Consider the following 14,422-nt stretch of genomic DNA (forward strand, 5'->3'; position numbering starts at 1 on the left):
CCAGGATGCGAGCCCTTGCGAATGTATGTGGTGGTGGGAAGCTGTTCTTGGTTGAAAGGTCTTTGCAAAAACTTTGAAGGGCCAAAGAACCAATCAACCGACCAGGTGGTGTGTTTGACCGGAGAGCAGGAATGTGGAGTTGAGTGTTCCTCTTGTACACATCCCCTAACAGGACTCTGATCAGAGCTGGACCAATGACTGCTGGTTCTGCCTCCAGTGTCTGGCACAGAGGAAAAAGCCTCTCAATCTGTTCCTGCAGCTCATCCAGAGTCCAGTTATGGAGTGGGGGAGGTGTCTCATAGCAACTGGCACTCGAATAAGGTGCTAGGCCGAGAAACCCTCTGTGGTTGCTGATACTTATATCACTGACTACTGGTTCCCAGGCTCACACTAAGCTGGAAGTCCAGGGGTGAGAGAGGGCAGCCATAGAACAGCTCTTCGAGTGCCAGTTCTATCCGATACGACTTCCAGGACGCATCGTACCGTGCCATTCCTACGCTGGAAGAGTAGACTTCGGCGAGGGTTTCGAGCAGGAAGCCAAGCACACTGTTTAGCGTTGAGAGCAGACCAGGGATGGTGTCCTTGAAGGGAACAATAACAGCATGCTCTGCAAGAAGAAACTGTAGGGCTTCTAAATCAAAATGTTCGGATGGGTCCAGGGAGATCGCCGGCGACATAGACTAGCTCTAGGGACGTGGAACGTCACCTCGCTAGCGGGGAAAGAGCCGGAGCTGGTGCAGGAGGTGGAGCGATACCAGCTAGAAATAGTTGGACTCACCTCCACACACAGCGTTGGCTCTGGAACCAAGCTCCTGGAGAGGGGTTGGACTTTGTCCTTTTCCGGAGTTGCCCAGGGTGAGAGGCGCCGGGCGGGAGTGGGGATACTCACGAGCCCCCGGCTGAGCGCCGCTGTGTTGGAGTTCTCCCCGGAGAGCGAGAGGGTCGCCTCCATGCGCCTACGGGTTGCCGGGAGCAAGGCTCTGACTGTGGTTTGTGCTTATGCACCAAACAGCAGTTCGGAGTATCCGGCCTTCTTGGAGTCGGTGGGAGGGGTCCTGGAAAGGGCGCCGCCTACCGACTCCATAGTTCTCCTGGGGGACTTCAAAGCTCACGTGGGCAATGACGGAGAAACCTGGCGGGGGGTGATTGGGAGGAACGGCTTGCCCGATCTGAACCCGAATGGTGTTTCGTTATTGGACTTCTGTGCTTGCCACGGTTTGGCCATAACGAACACTATGTTCGAACATAAGGTGGCTCATAAGTGTACCTGGTACCAGAACACCTTAGGCCGGAGATCAATGATCGACTTTGTAATCGTATCATTTGATTTGCGGCCGTATGTTTTGGACACTCAGGTGAAGAGAGGAGCAGAGCTGTCAACTGATCACCACCTGGTGGTGAGTTGGATCAGATGGCAGGGGAACCGGTTGGAAAGACCCGGTAAACCCAAACGTGTAGTGAGGGTAAACTGGGAACGTCTGGCGGAGGACCCTGTCCGGGAGGTCTTTAACTCCCACCTCCGGAAGAACTTCTCACACATCCCGAGGGAGGTTGGGGACACGGAATCCGAGTGGACCATGTTCAAAGCCTCTATTGTGGACGCGGCCGCTAGGAGCTGTGGCCGGAAGGTCATCGGTGCCTGTCGTGGCGGCAACCCGAGAACCCGGTGGTGGACACCGGAGGTGAGGGAAGCCGTCAAGCTGAAGAAGGAGACCTTCAAGGCCTGGTTGGCCCAGGGGCCTCCTGAAGCAGCTGACAGGTATCGGCAGGCCAGAAGGGCTGCAGCTGCGGTGGTCGCGAATGCTAAAACTCGGGCATGGGAGGAGTTCGGGGAGGCCATGGAGAAGGACTTTCGGTTGGCCTCAAGGAGGTTCTGGCAAACCATCCGACGGCTCAGGAAGGGAAAGCAGGGCTTACCCCAGGCTGTTCTCAGCAGGGGGGGGGGGAACTGCTAACCCGGACGGAGGACATCGTCGGGCGGTGGAAAGAGCACTTTGAGGAACTCCTAAACCCGACCAACATGTCCTCTGCAGAGGAGGCAGCGCCTGAGGACCTAGGGGGAGGCTCACCCATATCCCTGGCAGAGGTCGCTGAGGTAGTTAAAAAGCTCCTTGGTGGCAAGGCGCCGGGGGTGGATGAGATCCGCCCTGAGATGCTGAAGGCGCTTGACATAGTTGGGCTGTCCTGGCTGACACGCCTCTTCAATGTCGCATGGAGGTCGGGATCAGTGCCCATGGAATGGCAGACCGGGGTGGTGGTTCCCATATTCAAAAAGGGGGACCGGAGAGTGCTCGAATTACCGGGGTATCACACTACTCAGCCTCCCGGGGAAGGCTTATGCCAGGGTGCTGGAAAGGAGGCTCCGACCGCTTGTCGAACCTCAGATTCAAGAGGAGCAGTGCGGATTCCGTCCCGGCCGTGGAACAGTGGACCAGCTCTTTACCCTCGCAAGACTACTGGAGGGGCTCTGGGAGTTTGCCCAACCAGTCTACATGTGCTTTGTGGACTTGGAGAAGGCTTTCGACCGGGTCCCTCGGGGGATCTTGTGGGGGGTGCTGCGGGAGTATGGGGTGCCGGACCCGTTACAACGGGCGATCCGGTCTCTGTACGACTGCAGTAGGAGCTGTGTCCGCATTCTCGGCAATAAGTCAGACACGTTCCCGGTGGGTGTTGGCCTCCGCCAGGGCTGCCCTTTGTCACCGGTCCTGTTCGTGATTTTCATGGACAGGATATCTAGGCGCAGCCTGGGGGCGGAGAACGTCAGTTTCGGGGGTCTCGGGATCGCCTCTCTGCTATTTGCAGATGATGTGGTCCTGTTAGCCTCCTCGGATCGTGACCTCCAGCATTCACTGGGACGGTTTGCAGCCGAGTGTGAAGCGGCGGGGATGAGAGTTAGCACCTCCAAATCTGAGGCCATGGTGCTCTGCCGGAAACCGGTGGATTGCTCCCTCCAGGTGGGGACGGAGTGCCTACCTCAAGCGAAGGAGTTCAAGTATCTCGGGGTCTTGTTCACGAGTGAGGGTAAGATGGAGCGGGAGATCGACAGACGGATCGGTGCAGCAGCAGCAGTAAAGCAGGCTCTGCACCGGACCGTCTTGGTGAAGAGGGAGCTGAGCCGGAAGGCAAAGCTCTCAATTTACCACTCGGTCTACGTTCCTACCCTCACCTATGGTCACGAACTCTGGGTCGTGACCGAAAGGAGAAGGTCACGGCTACAAGCGGCCGAAATGAGTTTCCTCCGTAGGGTGGCCGGGCTCAGCCTTAGAGATAGGGTAAGGAGCTCGGTCATCAGGAGGGAGCTTGGAGTCGAGCCGCTACTCCTTCGCGTCGAAAGGAGTCAGCTGAGGTGGTTCGGGCATCTAATTAGGATGCCTCCTGGACGCCTCCCACTGGAGGTTTTCCAGGCACGTCCAACTGGGAAGAGACCCCGGGGAAGACCCAGAACACGCTGGAGAGATTACATCTCCCAGCTGGCCTGGGAACACCTCGGGATCCCCCAGAATGAGCTGGAACATGTTGTCGGTGAGAGGGAGGTCTGGGTCGGCCTGCTTGACCTGCTGCCACCGCGACCCGACCCCGGATAAGCGGTGGAAAATGGATGGATGGATGGATGGGTCCAGGGAGAATGGGATTTCCCCATCAAATCGCACGACCTGTTCAATGCGGAACCCCGACTGACACACAAGTTTGGCCCTAATGTCCCTCATGTGCCTGAGGTAGCTCTCTGCCCTGATGAAGAGGGATGTTTGAAAGTTGGGGTGCGATAACCCACATGTAACGATAGCAGTGATAGGGTGCTTGAAAGGAGTCTTGAGGTGGCGATGTGGTGAGTCGACATAGAGCTGGAGAAAGGTCACCTTGCCTTCCTTCCCAAGAACATCCAGCAACTTTTGACAGTGGAGATGGTTGTGGATTTCAGGAAGAATGCAGCCCCACCAGGCCCTATCACTGTGTGTGACTCCCCCGTCGATGCGGTGGAGTCCTTCCGCTTCCTGGGCTCCATCATATCCCAGGATCTCAAGTGGGAGCTGAACATCAGCTCCATCACAAAGAAGGCTCAGCAGAGGATGTACTTCTTCCTTCTGGTCTCTCCCCTGCACATCCCTGTTTCTTTATTTAAACACACTCGTCACTTTTAACATTTCACCTACACTTCACTTGTTTTACAGTCCTGTTATCTGTTTTGTTGTGCACTTTATTTTATATTTTATTGTAAATTTGAATATGTTTCTATTTCTTGCACTGTGTTGATTGTTGTTGATAGTTTAATGTTATTGTTTATTGTTAAATGTTACGCACCACCCGACACGATAAATTCCTTGTAGGTGCAAACTTCCTTGGCAATAAACGGTTCTGATTCTCATTCTGATTCTGATGATAGTGTTGAAGGCAGAGCTGAAGTCAATGAAGAGCATCCTGACGTATGTGTTAGGGTAGTCCAGGTGAGACAGGGCCGTATGAAGTGCGATGGAGATCGTGTCCTCCGTAGATCTGTTTGCTCGGTACGCAAACTGGTGGCTGTCCAGGTCTGCTGGGAGGACGTCCTTGATGTGCGATAGTATCATCCTCTTGAAGCACTTCGTGATGACTGGGGTCAGGGTGACTGGGCGGTAGTCATTGAGGCAGGTGCCTGCGGTCTTTTTTGGGACAGGGACAATGGTGGTGGCTTTGAGGCAGGTGGGGACTGCAGCTTGTTGCAGGGAGAGGTTGAAGATGTTAGTGAACACCACTGCTAGCTGATCGGCACAGGTCTTCAGTGTGCGGCCCGACACTTTGTCTGGTCCCGCTGCCTTGGTGATGTCGATCCTCCTCAGAGCGGACCTCACCTGGTGGTGCTGGAGGAAGAGTGTCTGCTCCTCCTTGGGCTGGATCTTCTCAGCTGTTGCTCCGCTGTGCTGTCTATCAAAGCGGGCAAAGAAGCGGTTCAGGGTGTCGGGGAGTTCACTGTCCTGACTGATCTGTGTGGTGCTGCTCTTGTAGTCAGTCAGGGTTTTAATACCTCTCCACATGCTCCGGGGATTGTTGTTCTCGAAGTGTCCCTCAATGCGCTGTTTGTATCTGCGCCTGGCCTCTCTGATGCCCTTCTTCAGGTCCCTCCGGGCACTTTTGTAAGCCGGTATGTCACCAGACCTGAAGGCGGTGTCTCTTGCTCCAAGCAGTAACCGCACGTTTCTGTCCAGCCAGGGTTTTTGATTTGGGAACACTTTGATGGTTTTGGTGGTCGTTACTGTTTCAGTGCAAAAGTGTAGGTAGGCCAGGACAGCCGAGGTGTACTCCTCCAGGTCAGCTCCCTGTGCAAACACTTCCCAGTCCGTGCTTTCAAAGCAGTCCTGCAGAAGTGAAGCAGCGTCCTTGCTCCATACTTGAATGGTTTTGACAGCTGGTCTTGTTTTACAAATTACTGGTTTATATGATGGAGTCATTATCAGAGAGAGGTGGTCTCATAAGCCGAGGTGTGGAGATGGTGCAGCTTTGTATGCTCCCGAGATGTTGGTGTACACCTGGTCCAAAGTATTCTTGTCTCTGGTGTGGAAGCTTACATTTCTGTGGAACTTGGGCAGCAGTCTTTAGTTCTGCGTGGTTGAAGTCTCCCGCCACAATCACAGCTCCCTCCGGATGAGCGTTTAGCTGGTTGCTAACAGTGCTGTGTAGCTCCTCCAGAGCTAGCTTCGCGTTAGCATGTGGTGGGTAAACAGCTGTGATCAGGATGGCAGAAAGTTCCCTCGGCAAATAGAACGGTCTGCATTTCACAGCCAGGTATTCTATGTCCGGGGAGCAGTGTTTCCCAATGAATCGGATGCCGTTTGTCACATAACGCTGTCTTCCTGTTGCCAGTAGGTGGCGCTATGACTATGAGTGAAAATTGGCTTGTAGACATCCTCAGGCCATGACTGTTATGAAGTATGGCAAGTTTGGGACAGATTTGAGCAAGTCCAGCGGAGTTTTAATCAGCTTGTTGTTTATCGGCGAATCACGTAAAATGGTGCCACGCCACGGCTACACCATTCCATCAAACGTAAAGCTTTGAGTGACTTTTTATTGCAAAGGTCTTTAGATTGTACTGACCACATTTGAAGTGGATCTGACAAAGTCCCTACGAGGAGTTTGTTAAAGTATAGCGACTAGTTATCAAGGATAAATTCACACAAAAATCAAAATGGCCGACTTCGGGTTGATTTTAGAGCAGACCTGGGCATTGTATGGTCCGACCGGCCCGTGGGACATCAATGGGAAATTAGAAATAAAACGATTTAATAAAACGTAAATCCGTCCATCATGCACGGAATACAGCTGCATTGCTTTTATTTTGAAGGCAACTGCTGCTGTCTTTTATCTCAATTTACGTATGTTAGTACGTTTGTGGATGTGTGCGAGCAGCGGCTCACTGCAATCACAATAATAGCAGTGTTGGCAGCCCGGAACTGGGCCTGTGTATTTGGCCCGATTCTGGGGCGTCATTCATCCCGAGTCTCAGCCGAGTCGGCAACCGGACTCGGCCCGAAGTGTTTCTTCCGGCATGCCGAGCTTACTCCGGAGCTGGGCTAGGTCATTTTGGCTGATGGGATGTGTTGGTGATGCAGAGCGGACACGGACATCTGAGGCTTTGCTAGCTAAGCTGCAAAATCAACATGCTCAGAAGATGTTGGTTCTCTTTGGATCGACCTACATATGTGAACAAACATTCTCCGTGATGGAGTTTAATTAATCCAGATCCTCTCTCACTGACCATCACCTGTCACCTGTCCTTCACATCTCACCTCACACATTCAATCTGACTTCAGAACACTCATTCACTGAACTAAAACACAGAAAATGAGGTCATTGGACTACAAAGAATAGTAATAATAATAATAATAATAATACATTGATTTTCTATAGCGCTTTTCAAGATACCCAAAGACGCTTTACAGGGCAAAGACAAACAGAACAAACAAACAGAACACTTTGGTAAAAAAAAAGAATAACTGGAGAAGCTGTAGGGTGCTGTGTTCATAGTGCACTCGGCTGACCAGAGGGAGGGTATGGAAAGAGTGGGGCGATCAGGCCAGGAGCAAACAAACTTTCTGCGGGAGGCTCCGCGGATGCACCGGGGCCGACGGAGGAGCCCAAGCGTTTTAATGGCTGAGATACACGGAGGAGCAGAGAAGTTGTTGGTACTAAAAAAAATACAAGTACTAATGAACAGAAACATGATCCCTGTCAGTGTTTTACTATTTTATATGGATATTACATATGTATATTTGTTTGGATCATTATTCCTGCTGCAGATGTTTAAGGTGGAGCTCATTTTAACTCCTTTATACACTGTTGTATAGTTTGGGTAGTTAGGAAGGGTTTGACAAATTATAATGTGCAAAGTAACTAGTAACTAAAGCTGCCAGACAAATGTAGTGGAGTAAAAAAGTACAATATTTCCCTCTCAGATGTAGTGGAGTGGAAGTACAAAGTTAAATAAATAGAAATACTCAAGTAAAGTACCTTGAATTTGTACATAAGTACAGTACTTAAGCAAATATACTAGTTACATTCCACCACTGATCATAATATTTACTCTTACCACTGACAGCTTATCAAACCCAAACAATGTACTGCTTTTTATAAAGAGGTGGAATAATATAGAGTAGGATTGAGTTCAGTCCGGCCCTCCACAACACTCCCTGTTTCTCATATGGCCACTTGGGAAAAATAATTGCCCACCCCTGTTTTAGAGTATGGTCCCAAGAGACTTTTCTTTAAGTCTTGTGGCAAAATGACGAGAAGAGACGGCGAACTGAAGTTGCAACCCAGCGGGAAGTGTTTTAATAAGATCAAGCCAACATCAACAAGTTCAGCACATCGAAACAAATCCGATGTGTTACTTTTCACAGATTACTTATATAGTCATACTTTACCCCCCTTACATCACTTTCCACCAATCAGACAAGTGTGTTGAACCACAAACAGAGCACATCTGATTTCTTCACTATGTCATGCTCTCCTGACTTCGTTTGAGTCAGGACAACCTTTTGGCAGAACACAACCTTTTGGCACACGATTCGTTTACGGGAAATGTTTGGATACAAATAGGGGTGATCGATTACAATTTGTCTGGTGCTTTAATCTCTTCCTAAGAATGTTTTTATGAAACCCAGTGTGTTCAACATAACGGTTATATAAACTGTTTACTTGTGAATCCAAATGTGTTCAGTTCAATCCTAAGTTATATGATGATTTTCTTCAACAGTCTCCATGTGATACATGTGCCTCAAATGTACTGCGAGGGCTGCATTGGCGACATTTTGTAGGGGGCGCTATTGAGCCGACTTGCCACTCTGAAGCATTAAAATCACATCAGATAACTACATTCAAGATTTTGAATATGTGTGCCATGTTTGGTTCTGGTTCATGTTTAGCCCCTCAAAAACACCTTCGTTTTTCATGGCGAAGAATGCATCGCCACGGCAACGGCCTTTCACGAAATAACAACCTTTGATTAGCTTTTCATCACACGGGTCTTTAGATTGTTCTGACGAAATTTGAAGTTGATCTGATTAATTCCCTAGGAGGAGTTTGTTAAACCACATTGGTGCTCGGGCCCTAATAAACATTAGAATGACAATAGGTCCTCCGCTACGACTACGTCGGTGCTCGGGCCCTAATAATAAACATTCGAATAACAATAGGTCCTCCGCTCCGACTACGTCGGTGCTCGGGCCCTAATAATAAACATTCGAAAAACAATAGGTCCTCCGCTCCAACTACGTCGGTGCTCGGGCCCTAATAATAAACATTCGAATAACAATAGGTCCTCCGCTCCGACTACGTCGGTGCTCGGGCCCTAATAATAAACATTCGAATAACAATAGGTCCTCCGCTCCGACTACGTCGGTGCTCGGGCCCTAATAAACAATCGAAAAACAATAGGTCCTCCGCTCCGACTATGTCGGTGCTCGGGCCCTAAAGAAGAATAAGAAAAAACATTCGAAAAACAATAGGTCCTCCGCTCCGACTACGTCGGTGCTCGGGCCCTAAAGAAGAATAAGAAAAAACATTCGAAAAACAATAGGTCCTCCGCTCCGACTACGTCGGTGCTCGGGCCCTAATAATAAACATTTGAATAACAATAGGTCCTCCGCTCCGACTACATTGGTGCTCGGGCCCTAATAATAAACATTCGATTAACAATAGGTCCTCCGCTCCGACTACGTCAGTGCTCGAGCCCTAGGTATAAACTGTGATGATGATGCAATGACTAAAAAAGGAATATGCTAAATATGTTGACCAAAACATATGGCTTGGACACCAGCTCTTACAACAGCATTTTTATTTGAGTTTAAAATAGACACAAATCTGATTGGATGATTCAAATATGCAGTTTGATCACACAGCGAGTACCTCCCTGCTTCAGTTGTGTTGAATATTGTACATCCAGAGGAAACAGAAGACTGCATAGGTCAGACATCCTTTACATTTCCACACAAAAATCCCCACTGGCCTGTTAATGTGTTACAATGCTCACAATGACTTTGGAAGAGGTTTATTAGGTTTAGCAATAGTATCAAGCCACTGTATGAAGATATATTTTCTTTTACATGTCATCATATCGCTGGACAAAAATAATATCGAGAAACAAGGATCAAAATATTGAGGTGTCCCAGCGTTCACCACTTTAAAATGTTTTTCTTGTTGCCACAGAAATGCTCATTTTTAAGATAAAATTGCAAAATATAATGTTACTTTATCAGGCGTGTTACCACTCCAGTAAAATTAGCCTAAAATGCCTATCCAAGGCATACTCAAAGTAAATTGAAAGCTGTTCTTGAACCATTTGGAGTACATGCATGGTTTTGGTATCTTTTGAAATGTAACACTCTGAAGATCCTTCCCCAACAGTCAGAATCACTGTAAGTGCTACTGGTATTGAGTAATATAAGTTTGAACACACTGAAGTAGAAGGTTTTTATTTCCGCCTGAATATTTCTTTGCAAGCTGATGCCTGCAGATGACTATAGCTGAGACTTATTATCTGTAAAACACAATGGGACGACAGCATGAAGCCTTACCTGGTCCAAGTTCAAATTTGATAACAATACCACAACAATTGAATATTATAGACATGTTTTTCTAAGGGTATTTCCAAGGCACTTTCCAAAAAAAGACATTCAGAGACCCATGGTAACCGTGGTCACATACATGCTGTGTAGTAATATGTAGTCATAATTCAATCTAAAGCTTATTTATGGCCAAATACAGTTATCTACACCACACTTTGAATTTACAGCACGGACACAGCGACCTGACTTTTAACAGTTTTAACAGTTACTTCCATGTTCTGCCTCTAAATCCACCCCCTAAATCTGCATATCGTTATTTTCGAAATTTCGTTGGCTGTACAAAGCGTCAGTTATCAGAATGATCGGTTGCAATTGGCTCGAGCATTACACGAAAGAAGAGGGGCAGGCACTGTCCTTCAACGCGGACTCTCGTTGGCTATTCCAGGCTGTAGACAGGATATGGAAGCTCCTAATAGGTCAAATGAGTTGTTAATCGAAACGTCAGCATGCAGCTGCCATTTTGAGACACAGAGTCTCTGGGTACATCCTGTAATTGGAAAATATGTTATAGTATCATATGAAGTTTTAAAGAATGTACAACTGAAAGTGAGGAACACAGGCAGACACAGAACAGCAGTTCTGCAGATGATTTTAATTAGTTTTGTATCCAGGTGTCCCGTTATCTTTTCCCACAAGGGTGAGAAGTGAAGAGACACTGTGTCTTTGTTGGTAAGACAAAGACACAGAGAGACCTTGACTCCAGAACTGAATGCCCTGACGGAAATATCTAATGAGCAGAAACAGACAGCCTGTGTCTGAAATACTTATACTCCCCTTTTGACACATTATCTGAAGTTGTAAAGGTGTGAACCTTTTGTATGCATAAATGATGTTGAATATTGCACTTTGTCGAAGCTTTTTGACAGTATATTGAGATACGTGTCTGTCGAACTGCTGTCCTGCTTGCAAGCATTAAAAGACAAACAACGTTGATTCTCTCAAGATTCTGTTTATTGACATAGATTGAAAACTTTGACTCTTCTCCCGATTAATCATAGAAAATTTCCACTACAATCCCAAGTCTCTGAATTGCATCCCCATTTCCCTCACTTGGGTCCTTTCCTTGTGTCTTAGTCCCTCCCACCAGGGATGCATGGAGGAAACCATGCGAGGAGAGAGGAACGAGGAAATATACACACAGTAATCACCACTGTAAAGGTGTTTCTCTCTGTAGTCTGTTAACAAACTGTGTCCTGTGTTCTTTTCATAAGCGCAGGATCGATTTCTACCGGCGGAATGCGATCGCCTTATTTATGAATTATTTGCGTGTGTACGTTTTGAAATTCAGATTGTGACGTCGATATTAAATAACCCAGAATATGATTATTGTTTCTCTTAAATGATAAAACTCATCAAACCCGACACTCAGGAATGAACAGCCTCACGTGACTGAATGAAATTATTGTAACGGACTGAGTGACATAATGTTAACCTGTTATGTTAAGTGTTATTGTGTTTACAAAAAAGTTATTCTAAGATTGGTTATGGCATTTACTGAGGTCAGTGAAGGCCTCACGCCTTGTGGGAGGTTGTTGTTTGTGCTGGTAACTGAAAGAGTTAGTCTAGGACCGGGAGCAGATTGTTAAGGATGTTAGAGAACGTTAACGGTATTCACTGTTTGTTTGGCGTAGGCTACGTCCCACAGTAGCCTGTGTACTGTCCACTAATAAAGGACCACAAGTAAAAGTCTTGTTACACGTGGGCCAGTTCCAAATAAATCGGAAGCAGGAACTTCCAACATAGCCACTCGGCCAGGTATGTGTGGAGACTGCAAACTCGCATACTCACAGTTAAGGGACGATTTTCACCGCCTGGAGTCTGAAGTCCGGAAAAGGGAACAGCTGATCGATGGATTCGTATCCATAGCGGCGGCCCAGGCAAAGCATATCTCATCTATGCAGTCTCAGCTGGTCTCGGACACTGCGGACACTGTTCCCTGGCTACCCGGCCCTGCGGACGGGGAGTGTAGTCGGTCCTCCGATCATGAGCTGAGAGGACCTGCTATAGACCCGACCCATAGCTCCACTCCGAAACCGGCATCCTGGACGGAGGTGGTACGCCGCAGCCTCCTGAGAAAACCAGCTGGGGAGTTTCCGTTAACCACCTCCAACCACTTCGCAGTCCTGACGGAGAATACTCCCTCCCGGGCTTCCTCTACCCTTCACCCCTACTCGTTGGCGCAGACGGAGGTAACTCAACGGTTAGATGCAAGGCTTAGTGAGATAGAAGTACGGCTCCGCACCATGGAAGCTAAGACGCTGGCTGCGGGCGTAGCCGGTGCGGCCCAAACAGACGTGGCTCCCGTTAGCCGTCTCCCTGCAGCCCCCGAGCAGCCGGGGGGCCGGGTGACTGCTCCCGGGAGGCTTAAACCTGGGGCGAAGCACTCGGCTCGCCAGCAGCCACCTCACGTTACAAATGGGTCTTCCGCACCCAGCAGAGTTGATTTCTCAGCTGAGAGACCAACTCTGGTCATAGGTAGCTCTATTCTGAGAAACGTGAAGCTAGCGAAACCAGAGGCTACAGTTACATGTATACCCAAGGCCAGAGCAGGCGACATTGAGTCCTATCTGAAAGTACTGGCTAACGATAACCGTAAATACAGTAAGATTGTTATTCATGTCGGCGGGAATGACACCCGACTACGGCTCTCTGAGATCACTAAAGTTAATGTGGAATCTGTGTGTACATACGCAAAAGCCATGTCGGACTCCGTAGTTTTCTCTGGCCCGCTCCCGAATCTGACCAATGATGAAATGTTTAGCCGCATGTCATCGTTTCACCGCTGGCTGTCGTGGTGGTGCCCAGCAAACAATGTGGACTTCGTAGACAACTGGGAGACTTTCTGGGGGAAACCTAGTTTGCTTCGGAGGGACGGCATTCATCCCACTTTGGATGGAGCAGATCTCATCTCTGCAAATCTGACCCAGTTTTTGTATGGACCTGGTCCATGACAACCCAGAGTTCAGACCAGGAAGCAGAGTTGCAGTCTTACACACTTCTCTGAGCTTCCATTAGAGGAGTTACTCACGCAAAACCACATAGAGACTGTGTCTGCCTCACGGCCACTTCAATTAATTAAATCAAAAATAAACGATCGAGGAGTTAAACAAAATAACCTAATCCAAGTTAAAACTATCGCAACAGTGCAACAAAATAGGATAATTAAATGTGGACTCTTAAATATCAGATCTTTGTCATCTAAAGCTGTACTAGTTAATGAGCTAATATCAGATAATCATATTGATTTATTTTGTCTCACTGAAACCTGGCTGTGTAATGAAGAATATGTCAGCCTAAATGAATCAACTCCTCCAAGTCATATTAATACTCACATTCCTCGAGGCACCGGCCGAGTAGGTGGAGTAGCAGCCATCTTTGACTCAAGCCTATTATTAAACCCTAAACCTAAACTAGATTATAACTCATTTGAAAGCTTGGTTCTTAGTCTTTCACACCCAACGTGGAAAACAATACAGCCAGTTATATTTGTTATAGTATACCGGGCCCCAGGTCCGTATTCTGAATTTCTATCGGAATTTTCTCAGTTTTTATCAAGTCTAGTCCTTAAAACAGATAAAGTAATTATTGTAGGTGACTTTAATATTCATGTGGATGTCGAGAACAATAACCACAGTACTGCATTTATCTTATTATTAGATTCGATTGGTTTCTGTCAGAATGTACAGAAACCCACTCACTGTTTTAACTCTCGACCTGGTTCTGACTTATGGCATTAACATAGAAGATTTAATAGTCTTTCCACAGAACCCTCTTTTATCGTACCATTATCTAATAACCTTTGAATTCCTACTAACGGAGTGTACACCGGTAAGCAAGAGTTACTACACTAGATGCCTATCTGATGGTGCCGTAGCTCAATTTAAAGAAGCGATTCCGTCTATATTTAACTCAATTCCATGCTTCAATATAACAGAGGACTCCTGTGCTAACTTTAGTCCTACCCAGATTGATCATCTTGTCGATAGTGCTACAAGCTCACTGAGAAGGACACTAGACTCTATTGCTCCTTTAAAAAAGAAGTTAGTAAAACAAAGGAGGTTCGCTCCATGGTATAACCCTCAAACCCGCAAATTAAAGCAAACATCGCAAAAAACGAACATGGCGTTCCACTAACTTGGAAGAATCTCTGTTAGTCTGGCGAGACAGTCTTAAATTGTATAAGAAGGCCCTCCGTAATGCCAGAGCAGCTTATTACTCATCGTTAATAGAGAAAAATAAGAACAACCCCAGGATTCTCTTCAGCACTGTAGCCAGGCTGACAGAGAGTCACAGCTCTGTTGTGCCGAGTATCCCTATAGACCTCAGTA

General features: G+C 47.6%; 1 protein-coding gene across 1 annotated transcript; it reads left to right on the forward strand.

Moving 5' to 3' along the window:
• The first annotated feature begins 11,851 nt into the window (after positions 1 to 11,851).
• Positions 11,852 to 13,045, forward strand: LOC142959843 (uncharacterized). Its single transcript, XM_076101333.1, has one exon. The coding sequence runs from the start codon at positions 11,852 to 11,854 to the stop codon at positions 13,043 to 13,045; it is 1,194 nt and encodes a 397-aa protein (XP_075957448.1).
• The last annotated feature ends 1,377 nt before the right edge of the window (positions 13,046 to 14,422 follow it).

This window comes from Anarhichas minor, unplaced genomic scaffold, assembly GCF_050575085.1.
Source record: "Anarhichas minor isolate MPS153535 unplaced genomic scaffold, ASM5057508v1 ptg000027l, whole genome shotgun sequence".
Taxonomy (NCBI): Eukaryota; Metazoa; Chordata; class Actinopteri; order Perciformes; family Anarhichadidae; genus Anarhichas; species Anarhichas minor.